We start from the raw sequence: 22,796 nt of genomic DNA on the forward strand, positions 1-22,796 counted from the left end.
ATAGAATGTGAGGTGACGGCACTAACGAGGAGTCCGTGGTCAAAAGTAGGATGGGGTGAAACTATCACGGGGTCGGATGTTCAGATGTCAGGGGCTGAAGGTAAAGAAACGTCGGGAACGATATTGTTGAAAGGTAACAGGAATATATAAAAATGGGGAGCAGGAGCAATGGGGAAATGCTCACGATGGTTTGTTTGGGTAGGCGGCGTGAAAGAAGGCGAAAAGAGCCACCCTTGTGCATTGTGAGGATGATTTCATGCTCCTAGATTCCAGAAGTTCTGCATACGGCTCTCCCCATTTCCACTGTATGGCCATGCACCCTATGTTTCCCATGTGTCCACAATACCCTTTCTGTAGCACAATATATGGCCAACTTGTTTCCCTGTATCCCCCTAACCCCCCATGACCCCACCCCCCTCCCCATGTTTAATGAATCATCTCCCTGTGCCTCCCCATGTCTAATGAATCATCTCCCTGTGCCTCCCCATGTCTCTCGTATCTCTCTCCATGTGTAATAAAGCTCGTTGAGACGACTTCTGGAATCCGTCTTTTATTCAACTTATGTTACAGTTACTTCACGCTGCTGATAGGCAGCGTGAGAGGGACAGATTGACAGAGAGAGACACACCCGCGTGGCCCCCTTCCTCTGTTCGTTCCCGTTCTGACCACGTGTCATTCGTCTCCACCCCTATTTAATACCCGGGTCACGTGGTACGTTTCCGCCAATCCTCGTTAGCCTGCATCGAATCTTCCAGGCTCCCTCGTCAGCTCCCGGGACCACGCCCCTGACTCATCTCCCCATTGGCTGAGGCCAAAGCCAGCAGAACCAATCCTTATAGCTGTCACCTTTCCATCACGTCAGGGCCATGCCCCCAGGCTTCCCCCCATTGGCTGTAAACCAGGATCGGCAGAGCCGATCACCATGACGAGTTGTGATACGTCAGTGAGCCGGATATATCCTCATATTACACATGTATCGTTCAAGGCCTCCCGGTATCCTCGCGTACCCTCGCGCAGCACTGCACTGGGCCGGGCCGGCTTGATTTCCCATATCACCACCGCGTACCACGTCTTATTGTATCCCCACCCACACCATCTCCCCGTGCGTCTCTATGCATCTCTCAACATCTCCCCCTGCTGTCTCCGTGTGTCTCCGCATGTCTCTGCGCATACCCTTGTGCAGCACGGCGTTGGCCGGCTTGTTGCCGGAGAGGCTCTCCTTGGACAGGTGTTGGTGGCTCTCTGCCAGACACTCGACCTCGGCGAAGCGAGCGTTGAGAGCCATGGCTGGGTGGCCGGGATCCTGCGTCATGTTGAGGTAGGCGGCGCGGCGCAGCTGCTCCTCAATGACCAGCGCCTGCTCCAGCAGCTGAGGTGGGGGGGTGGTGGTAAGGATGTTAAGAGACCGGTGGTGGTAGGTGCAGGAAGATGCAGAGCGTTTTTTTTTTACTTCTGATGTGAAGCTGTTGCTTTTGCTCCAATTTACATTTGCTTCCTTGCAAAACTTTTAATTTCATTCGTTTTGCTTTCGTAATTTTTGGTGACCCAGGTCACTCTCTGCAAAGAGACTTATCGTGGTTGTCTGAGTTCTCACCTGGGTTAAACAAAATTAACTTGAACGAAACTAAACATCCTCCCTCCTACAGCGAGTCCGAAATTGGTGGATGGCCTGTAAACTTTTCGTACCTCACAAAATCGCATGTTTTGTGAAGTGGGAGTAAAGAATCCGGTTATAATTATGCAAGAACACTCAAATATAAACAATAATTTCACGGATGAACAAAATCACATTCTTGGGGTCTTTCGGAAAAGCCACATCGATAGAAAGATAAAAAATTTTAAATATCACGACGTTTTGATCGCAACACAAGCAAATCGTCATTCACCTGATGACAATTTCTTCTTGCGATCGAAACGTCGTGATATTTTAATTTTTCATTATTTTTCTATCAACGTGGCTTTACCGAAAGACCAAAAGAATATAAATTCTTGCAGTCACGAAAACTTTAAGTCAATAAAAAATCATGTTTATCAATATGAATGTTAACAACTAGCCAAATTTGAACGATAAATCGATGACAATATCAATAATGATGTATTGCTATAAACAATGACGTATCAAGGTCATAAATATAGCAAACATCAACAATGCTACGCACGGACTCCACACCCTGCTCACCTTGAACCTGCGTGCCAGGAACTTGTTCTTCATCTCCTGGAAGTTGCCCTTGCTCATCTCCATCTTGAAGGGCTCGTTGATGACGGCGTAGTGAGCGTCGTTCTGAATGTCCTGCCAGCGCGCATAGCCATGCCTGCCATTCCCAAAGGGGGGTCAAGGCTCAACAACAAAGGACGGACCGACACGCATACATACATACATACTGACTGACAGCAAAGCGGGCGGACAGAATGACCAATGAATAAACGAGATCGAGAGAGATTTGGTTGCGAGAGGATTGTTCAACTTACCAGCGTGTTGGAACAATAATAACCGGCACGTTAAATGCTTGTGCGCGTGACCATTTAAAATGCTTGGCTGTGGCAGGTGGAGGATCATAAAATGACACAAATTTGTCCAGATCATTACATGGTCTAACCCAAAAATCGATTATATACAAAAACGTAAGAGTGAGGACATATGGGACAAATTGTATTAAACGGACAGACGGCAGACAGACTGACATACCAATGGATCGACTGAGATGAACAGACAAAACAAATGGACATATCGACAAATGCTTGTTACAACTCACCCATTCCCCAACACACGAGTCTTTATACGGCCACGTATTATTGTTGTGGTGTTACTTTAAAAACGAGATGAAAGAATGGGATGGCAACGCTCGGCAGACGCAAGGATACGTGACGATGCCGGCGAGCAGCCAGTAGTCGTGCCGCCGGTGCCAAATCTCGTTCATCTTTTTAGAAGTCGTCGCGGCTCGCTCCTCGTTCTGCCACAGTGTGTGCAGCTCTGCAGGAGGGAGAGGCGGGGGGATTGAGGCGACGTGGGGATGTATGCATAAACACAGGCGTGGACACAAATGGGCGTGTACGCATAAGTACGCAACACATTTCACAGCTACGTACGCAAGCATGTACATGCATGAACACTCAAAGCCACGTACAAAAGCACACGCGCAAACAGAGAGGTTTGCGTACACACACTCAGCTTTAACACCCCGAGTCAAGCCTGGCACCTCACTCCATCTCCTCTACATCCCACGAATACCAGCATATCCGCACTTGTGTTTGCTAGCCTTTAGCCCTTGGATATCTGTGAAAAAGAGCTTCATAGCTAATCGGATTTCTCCAGGATAAATATTGCGATTACGATTTAGTTCTTGCTCGTCCTAGCTAGCCTGCCAGTCCTTTCTCTCGCCCCTGCCATCCCATGCGAAGCACCCCGCTTACTCTCAGTTCACTCCTTCGAGGACCCCCCCCCCCCCCCCAACTGCAATCCATCCTCCCCCGTGCTCAGAGCAGTCCACAACAAGCATCCCCCCCCTCACCTGTGAAGCCACCGTCGGCGATGTTGAACATGAACTTGGGCTTCTCGGGCCTCTCTTCTTTCTTCTCCTCCTTCTTTTCGTCAGATTTCTCCGCGGGCTTTACGGCCGCGGCCGCTGCCGCTACCACCACCTCCTCCACGTCCTTCGTCAGCACCGGCTTCTCCGTGGAGTCTGCACGCGACATTCCGCGAGGAGCAACAACGGCAACGGGGAGGGGAGGAAAGCGAGCTGTGTTAGAACTTCACAATTTCGTTACTTGAAGGAGAGCACAGGATTGCGGTGAACATCAGGGGTGGAGGGGGGTGGTCCTGCTCAGCGGCGAGTAAAGCAGCCTTGCTCAGCATGGCGTCAGGATGATTGTTGCTTGTGCGATGAGCAGGTGGTGCCCTATGGTCAGAGCACTCGTCCCCTCAACCAGTGGTGGAAATCCCACATTGACCCCGCGGTGCACAGCCTACTAATCGCACAACCACTGTTGACTTACCGGAAAGCATTATTTAATTGATCCATTAACAAATGATGACATTGATGCCAGTGGATGATGACGATTATTATTATTTTATAATGGGATCAGTCATACCGGACCACAATTTAACTCATTGTGATTGCGATGGAAGTGCTCCGACCGCTACAAAACCACCCCCAAGGATTGTTGTGAGGAGGCAGGAATGAATACCATGACAATGAAATAAATTTATGAAAAATAAATTAGACAAATGAAGAGCAGGAAATGTTAAAACAATATCAACCATTTTTATCAGGCTTCTAACAATTCTCAACCCACACAAGCACTTGAGATGTGGTGCCATGATTCAAATTAGGATTCGATGGAAGAATAAATTATTTTTTAAATTCAACAAGTATCCTTTTTTTTCTCAATTGTTATTGTATTTGTAGTGTTTTAATGTCGTGCTTGTACCAGTCTCCACCGATGACGCCTTACGATGAAAAAGCTCATTGGATTCTTCCAGTCCAAGTAAAGATTCCGATGCAACCGCATTGGAGCGAGCCATGCGGTTTGAAGGTTCGCATGTGCCAAATCGGTTCAATCGCAACTAAAATCCAACTAGATTTAATTATCGATTGCAAAAATCAATGACGATTACCAAATAAACTAACCAAAATCAACTGACAAACCCAACATGATTAATATGCTTGTGGTTTGCCTACCACACAGTTTTGGACTTCCAAAAAAATCACCATCGTCACCCACAAACCCACCACGAACAACCACCATCCAACAACGCGACCACTGCCGCCCTGCCCTAACCCAAGAGACAGAAAGGTGGAGGGAGAGACAGGTCAAAGGTTGATTAAAGGGGATCGTGTCGGTTCCATTAACCTTTGCTCCCGTCACCCTCCCTCTCCGGGGCAGCTGCCTCCGTGTCTGTCCCCTCCTTGGGCGCATCCGTGCTCTTTTCCGCCGGCTTTTCCGCCGCCGGACTTTCCGCCGCCGGCTTTTCCGCCACCGGCTTTTCCGCCACCGGCTTTTCCACCGGAATTTCCACTGGATTTTCCGGCGGTTTTTCCTCCGATTTGCTTTCGGCTGAACGGGGGGGCAAGGAAGGTCGACGCGCAAAAAGGAGGTCGCGGCGTATGAATTATAAGCGGCACACGGATGGGTGAACGTAAAAATAAATGAATTAAACAAAAAAAATCACACATTCGGGTAAAGAAGGACACAACCCTAAACAGCTCATGATATTATGCGGCAGACTCGCAAGCTTGGCTGTCCCCCATGAACGTAAAAACTTTGTTCGTGGTCAAAAAATTATTTTCAAGTTGTGGTTATGTGATTATCAAGAAAGCCATCATATATACTGCGGTCTACTATCGTTGTTGCCAAGCGTGGTACGAGCCGCATTGTGGGGGACCAGCACGAAAAAGCTACAATGGGGATTGTGGGAGCAGGCCATGTTGATCCAATGAGACTCAGTGGGCGCCGAAAATTTTGAAAATAGATGGCGATGCTGGGGGCTCTGGGAGGTGAATGGGAAGGGGGCGTAAAAAGCAAATTCACAGTTGGTCATTTCACAGCGGCAAAAATAAACGACCACGCTGGCTCGGGGCCGTGTTGATTTCGTAACTAAACAAAACGGCACTCTCAACTGTTATCGGGTTGCGACTTCCTGGAAATAATAATAATAAAACGGTCAAGAGTTTTACCTTCAGAAAAATTCTGCTGCATCCATCTTTTGGCCAACAAAAGGGGAATACACAGCTAATACGACGTTCTAGTTTTATCTAGCGTCGGTCAGACAAATTGACATCTCAAAACACCTGATAAATTTGTAATGCACGCAGTTTTCGCACCGAGACACGGGAAACCACAGGACGAGCAAAACGTGCCAAACTATTACCCCAGCTCCATGGTCCTGTATTCGGATGTTTGGCCAACTCTTGCATGGGTATTCTTGGTAGTCTCTAAATGGGCAAGGCTAACACTGATGAGCCTTAATCAAGGTAAATCCCATCGCTGTGCTCCATGCAGCAATGTACCCATGGCGTCTTTCTTCTGTTGTCTAAAGGACTCTAACAGAATCTCTCATTGGGTAAAACTCGCCGTTTTATTTTATTCCAATGCTTTTTTTTTACAATTATTAATGTCAATGAAGCAGCAATGTTATATTTTACAGATTAACAAGCCAGCAAACTAAGCAAAATAAACATCAGCTGGCACCATCATGGCAAGCAAAGTCAAGCATGCACACGGGTGCGGACAAAGTTCAGAAATTAACAACGCCGTTGCTTCACGTTGGATGAGTGTTGCAAAACAAGAGTCCGCTGGCCAGTGCTTTTCAAAAAAAATAAACGCACGAGTGAGCAAGTGAAAATGAAAAATAAAAAGCAGGGACGTTGAAATCTAGGACCTCAGCAGTGTAAGTATACACGATGAATCCCTGAATTGGACACCTTGAGAACGAGTGCTGGAACTCATAAAAAGTCAGCAATGCAGGCTGTTTTATTCGTGATTTGCTTGCATTTCCTAACTTATACTTAATTTTTTCGGTAAAATCACGTAGATAGAAAATAAAAAAATAGATCACGACGTTTCGATCGCAACAAGCGGTCGTCTTCAGGTGTTTGTTGTTATAACTTACCTGACCCTACTGAACGTCCGTGAAAAAAAAGCCGCATAGCTCATCGAATTCCTCCTCCAGTATAAATAAATATTCCGATTCTGAGGTCGGCAACTGAGTGAAGCCCCTAAGCCAGTTGGATGCGATGAGACCTTGTAAGAGCGGTCCCTTGGAAGGACGTTTTTACTGTATTACAAGACGACGCATAGTCAGATAGCAGTGCTGAGCCTGAGAACTGTCCTTTGAGGTCAGGAGTCGACTTGGCAAAGGACCGGTGGATTATCTGGTAGAAGGAAGGAAGCAATGGCGATAGGCGCTGGCTTTTCAGCTTCATGCCGTAGCCCGGCAACATCATGGGTTCTTACCGGGTGCCTCTGCCGGCTCCGTCTTTATCAACTCTTCCTCCTCCTCTTTCTCCACGGTTGCTTCTACTGCTGCTGCAGCATCGGTGGTGTCAGTCTTCTCGCTCTTCTCCAGTTGCAAGGTCGTGGGGTCGGAGGGCTCGGCTGAAGGGGTCGGGGATGCCGAGGGGGTGGGCTCCTCTGTCGGCTTTGCTGCCTGCACAGGGTACGATGGAAGGCGACCGCAGAGAGAGAAGTGGTCAGTCACAACAATAAGTGGCTAGCAGGTTAATAATGGGTTGTGTTGGAGACACTTGAGCCAGCACTGCTGGCATAGCTATCGAGGGAGTGAGAAGGTGGTTCGACTGCATTGGCAACAAAGGGGCGGATAGTTCCAGTCACCAGGTGATTAAGGGGAGAGGGGGGCTGGGAGGGGTGTGAAATTGGACAGTGGGGGAGCCCCCCATTTCATTACGTGCACCAGGGTCTACACACAACCATGCTACACCTCTGGCTACACCACTGGTCATCACCACTGGGAATCTCGGGATCAATCGCTGAATTTTGGCGTCTCTCCCGCTCTCTCTCACGGAGTTCGTAATGGGTTTGAGCCCCAGGCCTGGGTGTCTCTGCTCAAACGTGATTGAAGCCAACTCTTTTTATCCACTGGCATGCTCGAAGACATTTGGGAGATTGCAAGATCAGTGACAGTACCTCAGTCTCCATTGGCTCTTCCTTGCATGCCTCGGCTTCCGTGGGTTTCTCTGCGGGCGACGCTGTGTCAGTAGCAGGAGTGGCCGGCTCGCTCACAGCCTTGTCCACCGGAACCGGTGTGGCTGTGGTCACATCACATACATGGACACGTTTATTCCAGGTATATACGTGTGTGTGTGTGGGCATGTATATACAGGACGACTCAACTTCAAACGAGTAACTAGTGTGGTGCGAAAAGATCAGTACTAGGGAGACAAAGGCAGCCAGGCATGGTGCTGGCCACTCACCCCCACGTTTGAAGTGCTGGCCTTCTTAGGTGCCCACTAACAGCACTTGCCCCAACAGTCTGTTACAGGCTAGATGGGGGATCTTTGCCTTTTCCGTTTATGCATGTGTATACAGGCTTCCCTCGCTTTATACAGGTTTGGTTTGTGCAATTTAGCGTACACGCGGGGTTAACCATATTTCTACCCAAGATTCCCGAGGGGATGCGGTTTGATTTCACTCATATGCAGCTATGCGGTCAGACGTTGGACAACATTGTGAGTGCACCGTTTGCTCTGATCGACAGGCAGCTGTCTTGTGCCGCTTTGCGCGCCCTTTAGTTGGAATGCATCGACCGCATAAGGCAAGCGAAAACCTGTATAGATACGAGCGCGTGCCAGTGTACATGCGGCGCATACAGCTCTGTGCATGCGTGTGCATGAACATGCAAGCATGCGTGAGTGGGAAGCGGGAGTATAGCGACTAGCACGCTGCGCTACCAACGCTTGAGCAACTCAGCAGGTTTATGAGTAGTGCCTGTTGAGTGTGCACGTGCGCTGCAATGCGTTTGGATGTCGGCACATGTGCGTGATGTAATGCACTGGGGGATCAGAGGGGGCTGGTGTGCGTGCGTGCGTTACTCAGCGGGTTTAGATGGCACCGGCGTGTTTGTGCACATCCATGCCACGTGCGTGCAGCCTTCTCACTGGGGTTTGTGTGCGTGTGTGTGTATCGTCAGCGTGGCACGTACGACCGGTACCCACCGGGTTTGGAGGGTGCCGGAGTACTGGCCTGGCTGTCCACGGGCGAGGGTGCCACCTTCTTTACCTCCATGCCCTCTGGAGGCTTGTGCTCTGGCATGCTCCACTTGCCGTTCACACACTCGAATTCTTGCACCTTCGCCCACGACACGATGCGGGTTAGAACAAGTGACAACGTGGGAACTAAATACCTACAACACCCTGTGTGTGCTGGCAAGTGGCAAACATGAGCCCAAGTCATGTATTTTGGAGACATTGATTTTAGTAAGAAAAATTGTATATTCCATCAACTTCACCGTCATCGTCAACATCATCAATTGATCATTACTATAATATCGCCTCACCATGAAAATTGCCAACCACACTGGCTCTCATTGTCTCATCATCATCAGAATAATCATCATATTAATCATTCTAATCTTATCATCATCAGAATAATCATCATATTAATCATTCTAATCTCATCATCAGAATAATGATCATATTAATCATTCTAATCTTATCATCATCAGTCATTGTCTCATGAAGAATCTCTTCACCGCCATCACCATTATCGTCGTATCACCATCATCTTCATCTCATAACCATCACCTCTTAATGACCGTCAATGACTACTGCCACCATCGTCGGGGGGGGGGTGTGCGTTCCCACCTTCTTGCGAACGAGAGACATGACGCCGATGCGGGTGAGCACGTGCTGACGGGACAGCCCCTCGCGCGGGACGCCATCTGCAAACGTCTCCGCTCCGTCCGCACCCGGCTCACACAGGTGTCTCATGAACAGAGACACGTACGCCCTGGTGAGACACGGGGGGGGGGGGCACACAGGGAGGTAAGCATATTACACTGGTGTTTCATAACATGAGATGTACACTCTACAGATACGGGAGGGAAGGGAGACAAGCACGTTACTGGTGTCTCAGTCAAAGACAACTGCCATGGAGACAAAAGAAAGACCAAGGAACGTCAGCTGGCACACAAACACAAATATATTGCAGTGGGGCATACATAGGTACCGTGAAGAGGAATGTACCTCCAATATTGGTGTCTGTGTACGTGCAAAAATCTGCACATGTGTCTATGTGCGTTTGTCATTGTGGGGAGTGGAAGTGCAGCGGCTTGCATGCTGCGCTACAAGCTGCACCACCCGAGTTTTCTTACCGGCCAGGACTAGCCCCAGTGGAGAATAATATGTCAACCAATTCTGGACCTCCCCAATGTTGGGCGTGCGTGGTTCTGACCACGTATCACACGGTCCTTCAAAGGTGCTCGCTAACAGCACTTTCCCAAACAGACCATGTGAGCTACAAGTGGGATGCATGTGTGTACGTTCTATAATTCAGGCGCACTGCAGGCACGTGCAAGCTATGACGATAGTCACTTGTCCCGTGAAGCCTTTAAGAGCTAAGGTCGGCCCTCCTGCCCGCCCTCCATGATTCACGGAGTTAACGTTGCTCTGTGTCAAAACCAGGGTGACCACGTCCACTGCTGGAGACCGGGTCGAGGCTGGGCATGACACACTGTGGTGTGTGCAGCAACAAGTGTGTGCGTGAGCGTACACGTTACACCTGCGAGCTCGCATACCTGAACTCGCGCTCACTCTTTCCACGGAGGTCTCTCACAAGCCACTGGGAGCCGAACGCGTCCTGCGGAGGCATCCCATAGCGCATGATCGCGTTCAGGAACGCCTTGCGCTGCCGTGCGTTGAAGCCCAGCACCTGTGCAGTGGAGGGGGCGGGGAGGGGGGGACGAGCAGATCAACAAAACACCCAAGCCTCACAACTAACAACAACCATAAGAGTTTTTATTTTATATTGGTTGCGAAAGCTTACGTGTTAAACTAACAACTCTGCCACTTACACAAGCTCCCCGTGTCTAACACTCATCCTCCCCCTAACACACGAGAAACAGTTCAGCTCCTCCCATGTGCTCACTCCCTCCACTCTATGCCAGGACTTGGGGACAATTATAGTGGACGCCACAGTGGCTAGGAGATGTTAACTACCTCGCCTGGTATACAGGAGGACGTGGGTTCGATCCCAACCCTGACGCCTGTATATTTGGAGTTTGCATGTTCTCCCTGTGGTTGCGTGGATTTTTCTCCGGCTCCTCTGGTTTTCCCTCCACATTGAGAAACATGCGTTTACAAGTATTAGGCGACTATACATTTCTACATAAGCCACTTCGTTGAGCTATCATTTGTGGCCAGGTCACTTCTGAAAAAGAGCTACATAGCGCAGTGAGCCTTACCAGGTAAAATAAAAAATAATCTAGTTATAATTACAAATAGTGTCACTGCAAATCATTATCCATTGCCCACGAACACCCCCTTGTACCTCAATGTTCCCTCCGACGCGGGCGAGTAGAGGGGGGAGCGGTTTGTCGCGCTCATTCTTCAGCTGGCGCTTGGATTGGCGTCGTCCGCCGCCTGCAAAAACCGAACGTGAAATATTTTACAAACATGCGCCGCATGGGCAGCGCATACACACACGAGAGGATAAGGATAAACTGGTCCACGTCACAGGAACGTGGAGCTTTCCACAGCCGGCTCAGGACTGCCAATAAACGAGCAAGAGAGCAGAAGAATGAGATCATCTCACTTGGACAGGCAAATAAACAAGTGGACGAAAGTTGATTGAAGAGTTGATTAACACGTGAGAAATCGAAAAAGAGTGAATTACCAAATCACAAAACAGGCAAATTAAATTACGCAAAGAAAAACAAGAGTAAACAGATAAAAAGGAAAGAGGATTAACAGATAAATTAATACTCTTTGGGTCTTTCGGTAAAGTCACGTAGATAGAAAAATAATAAAATAAAAAATCACGACATTTCCATCGCAACACAGGAGACATGGGTGGGGTGAAGATGAACGAGGAGATAGTGGGGCAATCGTCTTTAATCGTCTTCACCTGAAGACGATTGCTTGCGATTGCTTGTGTTGCGATTGAAACATCGTGATTTTTTTTTTTTCTACGTGACTTCACCAAAAGACCCAAAGAGTATGAATCCCTCCAGTCACGAAAGCTTTCATTCAAGATAAATTAACTTAATGAGCCAGTTTAAATGAGAAAGTAATCTAACAAGTGAACCACAAGTGAATGAGCAATGAGCAAACTAAGGAAAGAGAATGCTTGTCAAACCTCAAATTAATGAGCGACTCATTTATTTGAGTGAGCTTTATAATGAAGGAATGCATGGAGAAAATGTACGAGATATTGAGTGAACATCAAACAATTTAACAAGTAGATAATCGAGAGCGATTGATTGAGCGAATAATCGAAAGAGCGAAAAAACTGATTGAGTGATTAAGCGAATGAGTGAGCCTTGCAACGAATGAGTGATCGGACCTTCTGGTCTCTCCTCGAAGTCTTCGTCCTCCTCCTCGGAGCCCACCGAGTAGTCTGACTGGTTGTCCGACAAATCGTCCCTCCAGTCTGAAACACGATAGACACACGGACACCTCAAGTCTCGTCCATCAACCTGCGTCCCCTCGTGTTCGTCTCCAACTAAGGGTCCCCCCCCCACCCGCCGTCTCCTCGTCATGTCTCAAAGACTACGTCCACCACGTGTGCAGGAGCTAGATGGATTGTTACATCGCTGGACCCATGGGAGATGGCGACGGCATGGGGAGGCCTTCATCCAGCAGTGGATTAATCATGTCTTACAATGATGTAGTCATGTCCACAAAACCTGTACACCCCCCTCCCCCCGTGTTTCCTGTGCTCAATGTCGCCATGCATCTCCATGTTCCCCACGTCTCCATTCCACGTCCGTCCGTAGTTTCTGCACAACATTGTAGTCACTCCTGCTCGTGTTTCCACCTCTCATGTCCTCACCTACTTGTACCCATGTCTGTGCCTTCAAGGCCTCATCACGTACCACATTTATACAACTGGCGTGCTCGAACGTCTCTCCCCCCACACCCTCATTGTCCCCATCACCATCGTGTCCCCCCCCCCCCATGTCTTGTGTCGTGTTGCAGCGACTCGCCATGTCGGCCTTCAACTATCCGCATCTCCCCCGTTTCCTCTCAGACTTCCTTTAACCTCCTGTCCCTCCCTGTGCATTGCCATGTCGCCGGACCCATATATCCCCCCCGCCCCATGTCTCAGCGTCTCTTCAATGTCCCCGTGTCTCCCCACTATCTCCTCGTTCATCCCCACCCCACCCGTGTCTCCCGTACACCCGGGGTCCTTCCCAAGCCACGTCATTTTATTTGTCTTGTGTGCATCCCTCTATTGCTCCATAACATCTCCCGTGCCTCCCTCCAAACTCGCCGTGTCTCTCCATGCGTTCCCGTGTCTCCTCGTGCGTGCTCCATACCCGGGTCTTCCTGCGCCGCGTCGTTGTAGTTCACTTGCTTGCGAACGCGCTTGCCCTTGCCGAGGTTGCGCGCTAGGTCCTCCTGCTGCTGCTCATAATGGTGGCGCAACAGCTTCTCCCAGTAGTCGGGGTCCACCGTCTCCTCCTGCTTGATGATCTCCCGCTCCACCTCCTCCTCGGGCTGCACGGAGGGAGGAGCACAATTTATCATGAGTTCATAAATGTTGTAAATATTGTATCGGCGCAATTCTTCAAGTGCAAGGATCCGGGCGTCACTTTGTGCAACCCTCGCCTCCTCGACAATGCACTGTGTTGTGCGTGTTGCACATGTACTCTGGGTACTCTGTAGAGGCACACCCCCTCACCTCTTCCTCCTCCTTGACGATGTACTGCGCCACCTTGAATGAGCTCAGGTACTCATTCATGCTCTGAATGTCTGGCTCCACCTCAGTGCTGTCCTGCTGGTCCCGGTCCAGCAGTTTCTCGATGGCCTTGTCGTCGTAGTGGATCACGCTCAGCTCGTCATTCTCCTTTATCTCACCTGCCAGCGGAAAGATACTTGTAAATATCGACATCACCATGAGGCACGTAGCCGATCCATAACAGAGTAATTAGCAATTAAATTTATTTTTCATGCAATGTTATGCCAATGTCTCGCTGAGGCTAATGAACTGAACAGGACTGTATAAATGACGTGGGGGCACCCCCAATATTCCAAAGGACTATTCCACTGCCGCTGGCTTTTGAATATCTCCTTGAGTCCTCGTGTCATGTGTCCCAGTACACCCCCAAGCATATCCCCTGTGTACCCAGATGGCCCAATGTTCATCATCCCTGCATCCTTGTTGCCTACTGTCTCCATGCCTCCCCACACATTTCTGAATGTGCCCACGTGTATCTCTACCTTCCACGTCATCCTTGAACAGCTCTTCTGTGCCGAACTTGAGGATATCATCCAGCTCCTGCTTGCTCATGGAACCGGTTTTGGTGGAGCCAAGACCAGGGCGCACCACCAGGTGAGTGAGCATCATCTTCTTCTTTGCCACCTGTGCGATTCAGGGCAGGAGGGTCAAGAGGTTGCTGCATCCAAACATTTTGCTCAGCACTGTACACACCAATCCACTTCTAAGACTGAGTCAACCTAGGGGAGGCCTAGGACTGGTTCACAATTTTCCACCGATCTTAGCTGTGGCCAGGAATCAAACTCAGGTTGGCATGTTTATAGTTGAAGATACGAACCACTTCAATACCGCTCTTCATTATTCCAGCTGCCATTCACCACGAATAGACACTGACCTCACCATGGTAGTTGTACTCTGCTAGGCACACGTTGAGGACACGTTTAGTATGCAGGCTGGCTGCTGGCAACTCATGAGACAGACCCAGACGTTGAGGGTTAAATGAGACCACTGGCAGATGCACCACCTCTGCTGCCCACTGTGCCACCTGCTCATTACTAAGACAAAGATCCTCTGTGTAACCTTAACAGGCTGTTGGGGTAAGTGCTATTAGCAAGCACCTATGAAGGCCGGCACGGTACACGAGGGGGTGGATGGCCAGCACCATGCCTGACCACCTTTGTCTCCCTAGTGGCAATGTTTACACACTGCACCAGGTATTCATTTGAGGCCGAGTCGACCTAGGGGAGGCCCAGGACCAGTTCAATTAGTCGCCACCGACGCTGGTCGAGAGTGAGAATCGAACTCAGGTCGATGGATTTCGTAGCGCAGCACACGAGCCGCTATTGCTCTCTCCCCATTACCCATACACTCACACGCGTTAACATTCATTCCCCGCCTGAAGTTGAATGCAGACATCTCACCTGTGTGATTCGCTCCTCCACACTGGCTCTGGTCACGAATCGGTAAATCATCACCTTGTTCGCCTGCCCGATTCGATGGGCTCTGCTGAAGGCCTGGCACACAACAACAATAACAAAGTTAAGGGTGCCCAGGTCTCACTTTCGAAAAGAGACTTTGTTATTAAGCTTCACATTCTTGTGTTGTCTGCCGTGTATTGAATCGCGTGTTTTGTTTCGGTTTACGCTGCTTTATCTCATTGTCCTGCGTGTCTCGTGTCATGTTACCATGCGATTCGTGTGTTTCCTCAGTAAAGCTTCAGTCTTAAAAGGCTTTCATAAGGAAGGTCCTGGCAGGTTTTCCCAGTGGCGGGGGCAACAAATGCCACGCACGCGGCCCGAATCGCATAACTGCCACTGCCACTTCTGCAGATGGTGGAGGGACATGCACTGCACGGTTGGCATGAAGATCTGTGTAATCCCAATTTGCAAGTAATTTCTCAGCAGTGCGATGTTTGTGTAATACCAGTTCCACTGTACGTTTTTAGCTATGGGATGAAATCAGAGAGCCCGAAGGAAACCCATGCAGAATGGGGAAAATATACAAAGTTAGGAATCAAACCCAGGCCCTTCCGACTGTGAGGCACGAGTGTTAGCACAGCGCCATCCTGCCGCCCCTCTGCAGTTCCGTGTGTTGATTCAGATCAAGCCCCCCCCGTGTGTCTCAAATAGTAGAGCTCCCCCCCTGTGTGCCATGTCGGGCACCTGGATGTCGTTGTGGGGGTTCCAGTCAGAGTCGTAGATGATGACCGTGTCGGCCGTCGCCAGGTTGATGCCCAAGCCTCCCGCTCGCGTCGACAGCAGGAAGCAGAACTGCTGAGCCCCGGGAGCTAACGCAGGCGACACAAGCGGCAGATCGGCACCATTAGACATCAAAAAAACTATTTTATTTACCAAGGTAAAGCGCACTAAGCTCTGGGGCTCAAGTGGCTTATCACGTGGAAATTTATAGCAGTAGCTAAATACTCTCATCCTTTTTGAATCTAAATGTGGAGGAAAAAACCAGAGGACCCGGGAGAAACATCCTAATGACCATGGGGAGAACATGCAAACTCCAAATATGCAGACGTCAAGTGTGGGATCTAAATCACGACCTCCTGTATACCAGGTGAGGGAGATAACATCTCACCACCAACAAAGCGGCCCTGACACCGCACTCTCAATGACAATGGGCCAGTTCTGACATTAAGAATCGTCAGGAACATGACAACACCGATGGTATCTATTACGGAAATGGTGATGATGTTAGTTATGTTGGAAACTGTAGTGATGTCGGTGAAGGTGATGTTATTATGTTGGTGGTGGTGTTGTTATTGCTGGAGATGATGGTCATGTTGGTGATGATACACAACCTTATCGATCCTGCCAGAAGCTCCTTGTGATATTAGTTATGTTGGTGATGATGGGGTGATGTTGGTGGAGACTATGGTGATGGCGATAGTGAAGGTACCCACCATTGAATCGGTCGATGGCGTCTTGCCGGAGGCTGCCAGTGATGCCTCCATCAATCCTCTCGTATTTAAAGCCCTCGTTGTCCAGGAAGTCTTCCAGCAGATCCAGCATCTTGGTCATCTGTGTGGCGAGAGGGGACGAGGGAGATGGACATGAGTAGATGGACACGTAAACGCAAAAACAGAAGGATCACAAAACGAGTTTGTGGATGATACACGCACACATACAAGTGGATAAAATGGTGACCAGCTTGACAAAATAAGAGACAAGTGGGTGAGGAGAAATGAAGTGATAGCCAGATGGATAAGTGGATAGATAAACAGACTTAAGTTTGATTGAACAGACAAAAGGAGGAGCATAGTCAGAGGAACATGGAGTGGCTATGGCTGGTGGTGACTGTAATACCTCGTAGTGACCGACAGTGACTTGTAGTGGTGGATAGCAGTGAGATTGTGGGTGGAAATGACTCATAACTGCAATTGACTGGTGACTGGTGGTGGCCAGCGATTACTGATGACTGGAGATGATTGACAGCAGGCCGACAGAAGGCGGGCATGGCAATGAACCTGGGAGAAGATGGGCACAGTGCCTCCGTAAATAAGACAGGACGCGGCTCAAAGTAGAGATGAGCGGCAATTGACCTGGGAAAAGATGAGCACTCTGTGGCCCTGATTTTTTAGTTTGCGCAGCATCGTCTGCAGCAGCATGAGCTTGCCAGCGGCGCGCACCAGCGATGTTCCGTCATAGACGCCGTTCGGCAGCTTCGGTGCCTCCTGCACGTGGGGGATGGTGAGACAGCACATGGCACGATTAGCAGAGCACACACGCGTGTGTCATCTCAGCCTTGACACTCCGACCCGGTGTGCCTTTGTTTGGGTCTGCGAGTCTTCAACATTGACAAAGGAGTCCGAGAATCCTCAACGGTGTCTGATTTTGGTTTTCAGCGTTTTAAATCGGTGTTTAGGTGTTCACAATTAAAAACTGAGAATGTTTAAATGCATGATTTGGGGTGTGAGTTTCATGCATTTACACGGAACCCCATGACCCGACATATGTGTTTACGTGGGAGTGTGTGCACGTGTGCATTTTCCTCCTCGAAGCAGCTTTTGGCAAGCCGTCAGCTTTTGGCAAGCCATCGTACAAACACGGTCACAAACTGCATCGCGCTTTCAGATGAGCTTCTGCGACTGTCTGGAACGCTCTTTCTTCTGATATTAGGAAGCCACTGGAGGTATGCACTTTTAAATCTAGATTAAAAAGAATTTCTTTAGAACTACTTGTGTTTAGTTTGTTGTCCCTGCCCCACAAATCCAATGAGCATGATTGGCTACATACGGTGCGAAAACAGTTATACATACAGAACGCCTTTATGAGTGTGCCTCGCATAGCCCAAATCATTGTGAGGTCACCTCCACTTAAGTGGTTGAATGGCAGACGTTATGGTTACATGGGAATATCTGTGTGCGAGTGCGTGTATGTGTCGTGTGAACAGGCGCATGCATCCGTACGTATTTACACGTGCACATGTGCATGTAGGGAAGAGCGAATCAACGAGGTGGTTACCATGGCTGCGACCGGGAAGAGGTAGGGGTGGTTGCAGCACTTCTTCAAGTCCATCATGATGTTGATGAGCGACACCTGGTTGCCACCACCCTTGGACTTCAGTGCCTCGAAGTTGCGCGTGAGAATGAATTTGTAGTATTTCCTGAGATTGCACCATAGCGTAACACACACATACATAAGGGACTCCGTTTCGTCTCACCCACACCTGTGTTCTACCGCCACACTGCAGGTCATTACACTCACTCAACCACCACACGCTGCACCTTCAATTAGCACACTTGGTTGCGTACGGTGCAAAAGAAGTTCAAAATATATACACTGCAAGTCACAACATGCCTCTTTCTGTTTCATCCCGCCCACTGTTCGAATTTGGAAATCACTCCCATCATATATCTTGCCAAACTCTTACACAACAACCTGGCTCAATTCAAGACACGTGATAACTCTGATCCAGTACAACTTTGATCGTGCCGTTTGTTGCTGGACGATTAATGTTTTGGGCCCGTGCTCAGCAACTTTGTTCAGGGAAAAGAAAAGTAACTCTGGAAAATATTGTAAAAGCTTTGCAAAAAGTGTTTGTTGTAGAGCGTGCCAATCAAACTTACCAGTATATGTTTTAATTCTCTAGAATTCGCCCAAATTGAAATGACAAGCCAAATTATATTTGACAGTAATATTTGGTGCGCATTAAGTTAATCGTGACCGTCAGAGATACATTCAGTGCCATTGAGGTCAGGGGTTTGGAACCTACAAGCCCACTATGAGATAGATAGAGCCACAAGAGACTTATCACATCCAAATGGCCTGATGGGACTCAAAGTCAAATGTCAAGACTAACCCAGGTCTGTAATTGCGAGTGTCATAGCCGCACGAATCGGGTACTAGATAGAGGGGGGAGCATTTTCGATAGCGGAAACCCTCCGGTGCCGTCAACGCTCACTTCTGCATGGGGCTGAGCTCGACGCGCACGATGAGCTCCGTCTTGGAGGGCATGTTCTTGAAGACGTCGGCCTTGAGACGCCGCAGCATGTGGGGCCCCAGGAGGTCGTGCAGCTTCTTAATCTGATCCTCTTTGGAGATGTCAGCAAACTCCTCCAGGAAGCCCTCCAGGTTGCTGCACGAAACGACGGCACGTACAGTTTACAAACACGTTTCGTTTCGGACAGTTACACAGAATGGGCTCAAATGCTGGATGATAGAATACATTTGTTACGATTGATACGAATTCGATGGGTACTCCACAGTTAAATTGATCGGCAGGTCGCCAGCGTGGTGAAGTAGGGTGAAGTAGCCCACGCGACCCACATGACATGGAGAGGCCCTTATCCAGCAGTGGATTTAACCAATGGGGAGTACACGCACGTGTTCACCGTTAGGCTAACGGAACAAACAAGTTCTAGGTAGGGATTCAAGGCTTGACGATGATGTGTTTTCAGTGTGCCAGTGCACAGAACGAAAACAGCTTCACCAAGGCTACTCATTGCTCTCAGCGTCAGACACTTTCCCATCGCTGCTCCAATTTACTTAAGATTTGGCAAGAAGAGGGGCAAGACGAGGACCGATACGAGGACCGACACGTACTTGAATCGGTCGGATGTGAGGAAGTTGAGGAGGTGGAACAGTTCCTCGAGGTTGTTCTGCAGAGGTGTCCCTGTGAGTAGGAGCTTCGTGTCGATCTTATAGCCATTGAGGATTCGGAAAAACTGAAATGGCACAAGAGAAGGGGAATGAGGACACAGGCAGGCAGACGGGTGTGATTGGTTGAATAAGAGATTTGATTGCTTGGGCAAGCAAGTGGGTAATTGGTTGAGCAAGTGGATGAGAGTGAGGAGGTGAGCTAGTTCACCTTGGACTGGTTGTTCTTGAGCCTGTGGGCCTCATCAACCACAAGGCAGGCCCAGTCGATGGAGCCCAGCACAGCCTGGTCGATGGTGATCAGCTCGTACGATGTGAGCAGTACGTGGAACTTCACCATTGCGTCCTTCTGCTCTCCACCACGACCACAACAACAACCACAACAACCATATCACAACAACCATACCACCACAATGTCATCCCCACCACAACATGCACCATCACCGTTACAATCGGAACACCACAACCCAACAACGAAACGGGCAATGAACAGCAACACCACAACAATAAACAAATCAGAACATGGCAGTAACAAGAAAACTTGCAAACATGATTGCGAAAACAATATCGTCGTAACACTAAGAACATGTAACAATGACACATTACATTGCCAACAATATATTACCAGGAAAAAAACACTAGCAGACAACACAATGGGATGTGATGACAAAGTAATCCGACCATCAAGACAATGCAAAGGATAGCAAAAACGACACCACAATGAGAATAGACAATAATGATCAACAACAAATCAACGAGCAACAAAATTAATACATACAACACACAATAGCTACACAAACGACAACGTGAGCAACAGTACACACAGAATATAAACGCGACACTGACAATGCAAAGACTTGCTAAGAAACCTCCGTGTCATGCACCACAAAGTTTTACGTGAAGTTGTGATAACTTGTGGCAACACAACCCTTACAATTGTGGATTTTGGTAAAAAAACCTCAAGAGCACGGAAATGGGGATGTCGATAACATTAACTTCGCTGTGGGACCGAAAAAAGTTAACATATTTGTATCCGAAAACTACTTTTCATGAGTCCCGCATGGTAATGTTTAGCCAATTTTTAGAGTGTTTTTGTTTCGTGTTGGAGGAAACCAGAGACCCCGGAGAAACCCCAGGCACACGCAACGAGAAGGTTGTTGGGGCAACATGTGCGGGATCTTTGAGTATTCTCTTCTCGTGTGCGTGGGTTTTTTTCCCCGGGCTCTCCCATTCCCTCAATTAAGAAACGAACAACTCAACCAGCACTTGACAAACTTCCCAAACAGCATCCTCCTGAAAAGGACTCTTTCAAATCATTGAGGAAGTTTCTGGAAAAACAGCAAAACTGAAATCATCCCCAATACTGTCAAAAGGTTAAGTGATGAAGACAAATAAAGCCACAATAGTTGACCAGGAGACTAAGGAGGTTCATAATGGCCATGTCAGTCAGACACTGAGCCAGCACCAGCTGAGACGCTGCGCTTTCAACCTCCTACAATTAAACTGGGCTCTCCGAAGTGTGGCGATTTTATGGTCTCTGTTGGCTGCAGGGTACACACGATCCAACTACACACAGAAGCGATACGACTCGAAAGAAACCGTTCCTCCCTCGCATGGTTCGACGCGCAAGTCCCGAGTGCAAGAGTCGATTCTCATCGAGGAATGAATCCAGTCTTTGCTTGAAGGCCAAAAGCCTTTTAGGCAAACCCAGTGTGTCAATGACTAATTCTGCTAGGCTGCCAATAGACTACAGTGAAACCTTGGATTGTGAGCATAATTCGTTCCAGAAACGTGTTTATAATCCAAAGCACTCGTATATCAAAGCGAATTTCCCCATAAGAAATAATGGAAACTCAGATGATTCGTTCCACAACCCAAAAATACTGTATTCATATAAAAATTATTAATAAAAAATACCTTTTTATATTTTTATTATTTAAATTTAATATGAAGTAATCAAATTTATTAATTAAATTTTATCGTGGCTGGTGTGAGGGAGACGAGAGAGAGGAGAGGAGGGGTATTGTGGAGGACGACTTTCACTTGCAGTACAGTTACTAAAAAACAGTCACTCCACTTGGACACAAAATTAAAAAAATGCTTTACGCACACACACGTGGTCACAACACTATAGTAAACAGTATACGCTTGCACGAATGTTGACTATACGAGTGAGGCACGCCGACCGAGACCGAGCATGGGAGACGATTACCCACAATTCCGCAGCGAGAGAGAGAAGAATCATTGGCTCAGTTGTGATCAAGTGACGCTCTGCAGACAAAAGCGTATACTGTACGTACACTACAGTACTCGTTTTGCAACCTACACAGACTGCCAGGACCACAGCAGTGTTAGCGAGCACCAATTAAGGCCGAAATAGCGGACAAGGTGTGGCCGACACCAGACCCACATGCCATTATTTCCGCCGTGCTGATGTATGCACACAACACAAGCTACTAATTTATAGCCAAGTCGACCTAGGGGAGGCCCCGTACCGGTAAAAAAAATCGCTACAAATGTTGGCAGTAAGCGGGAACCACAGGTCGCGAGGTTCGTACAGCAGCGCGTTATAACCACGACACTAACGCTCCCCACACATACACAATCGTACACGGGCAGGCGGGCACGCACTCACCCTCATCTTGGAGGCCTTCTTGCCACCGCGAATGGCGCTGTCGTCAAACGAGAACTCATTCTCGCGGATGACGGCGCGGCTGTCCTTGTCGCCCGTGTACGTCACCACGTAGAAGTCAGGCGCCCACATCTCAAACTCACGCTCCCAGTTGATGATGGTGGAGAGCGGCGCGCTGACCAGATACGGGCCCTTTGAGTGGCCCTGCAGAGATAGACACCGGCGTGGTCAACGCAATGTTTTCCTAGCACCCTCCTTTTCTTACCAGTGATGTAAGAGTGGTCCTTGCTATGTGTAAAACTAATTAAGACACCTCAAGATCATTTCTTGGCACTGGGATGTTTTGGCTAAAACCAGTTGCATTGGGCGCCACGGTGGCGAGATGTTAACCACCTCGCCTGGTATACAGATCGTGGGTTTGCTCTCGACCCTGAAACATGTGTTCAAGAGCATTTGGCTGCTATAAATTTCCAGATGATAAGCCACTAACTTGTGGTCAGGTTGCTTATGAAAAAGAGCTGTCAAGCTCAGTGGGCCTTTCTTACCTGGTAAAATAAAAAAATTAGTTTGAATGTGCTGGCTTTTTTTTGCCTTGCGAGGAAACCGGAGAACACGAAAACCCATGCAGAACAGTGAGAACCCAAACTTAAAACAGAAAAGTG

General features: G+C 48.6%; 1 protein-coding gene across 5 annotated transcripts in view; it reads right to left on the minus strand.

Moving 5' to 3' along the window:
* LOC144730804 (chromodomain-helicase-DNA-binding protein 5-like) overlaps positions 1-22,796 on the minus strand; it is a 46,410-nt gene that overhangs the window by 3,622 nt on the left and 19,992 nt on the right. For all 5 annotated transcript variants that reach the window (XM_078611570.1, XM_078611572.1, XM_078611571.1 and 2 more), the window contains 24 exons: positions 22,138-22,338; positions 19,714-19,851; positions 19,449-19,570; positions 18,808-18,981; positions 17,868-18,009; positions 16,946-17,077; positions 16,307-16,424; positions 15,558-15,682; positions 14,817-14,909; positions 13,899-14,040; positions 13,360-13,535; positions 12,995-13,175; positions 12,019-12,105; positions 11,005-11,096; positions 10,253-10,386; positions 9,321-9,465; positions 8,673-8,805; positions 7,645-7,766; positions 6,955-7,147; positions 4,852-5,055; positions 3,510-3,680; positions 2,863-2,971; positions 2,180-2,312; positions 1,174-1,369 (listed from right to left, as the gene is read on the minus strand). In XM_078611570.1, coding sequence (XP_078467696.1) covers positions 1,174-1,369; positions 2,180-2,312; positions 2,863-2,971; positions 3,510-3,680; positions 4,852-5,055; positions 6,955-7,147; positions 7,645-7,766; positions 8,673-8,805; positions 9,321-9,465; positions 10,253-10,386; positions 11,005-11,096; positions 12,019-12,105; positions 12,995-13,175; positions 13,360-13,535; positions 13,899-14,040; positions 14,817-14,909; positions 15,558-15,682; positions 16,307-16,424; positions 16,946-17,077; positions 17,868-18,009; positions 18,808-18,981; positions 19,449-19,570; positions 19,714-19,851; positions 22,138-22,338 — 3,463 coding nt within the window. The remainder of the gene's footprint in view (positions 1-1,173; positions 1,370-2,179; positions 2,313-2,862; positions 2,972-3,509; positions 3,681-4,851; positions 5,056-6,954; positions 7,148-7,644; positions 7,767-8,672; positions 8,806-9,320; positions 9,466-10,252; positions 10,387-11,004; positions 11,097-12,018; positions 12,106-12,994; positions 13,176-13,359; positions 13,536-13,898; positions 14,041-14,816; positions 14,910-15,557; positions 15,683-16,306; positions 16,425-16,945; positions 17,078-17,867; positions 18,010-18,807; positions 18,982-19,448; positions 19,571-19,713; positions 19,852-22,137; positions 22,339-22,796) is intronic.

This window comes from Lampetra planeri, chromosome 36 (assembly GCF_965212315.1).
Source record: "Lampetra planeri chromosome 36, kcLamPlan1.2.h2, whole genome shotgun sequence".
Classification (NCBI taxonomy): Eukaryota; Metazoa; Chordata; class Hyperoartia; order Petromyzontiformes; family Petromyzontidae; genus Lampetra; species Lampetra planeri.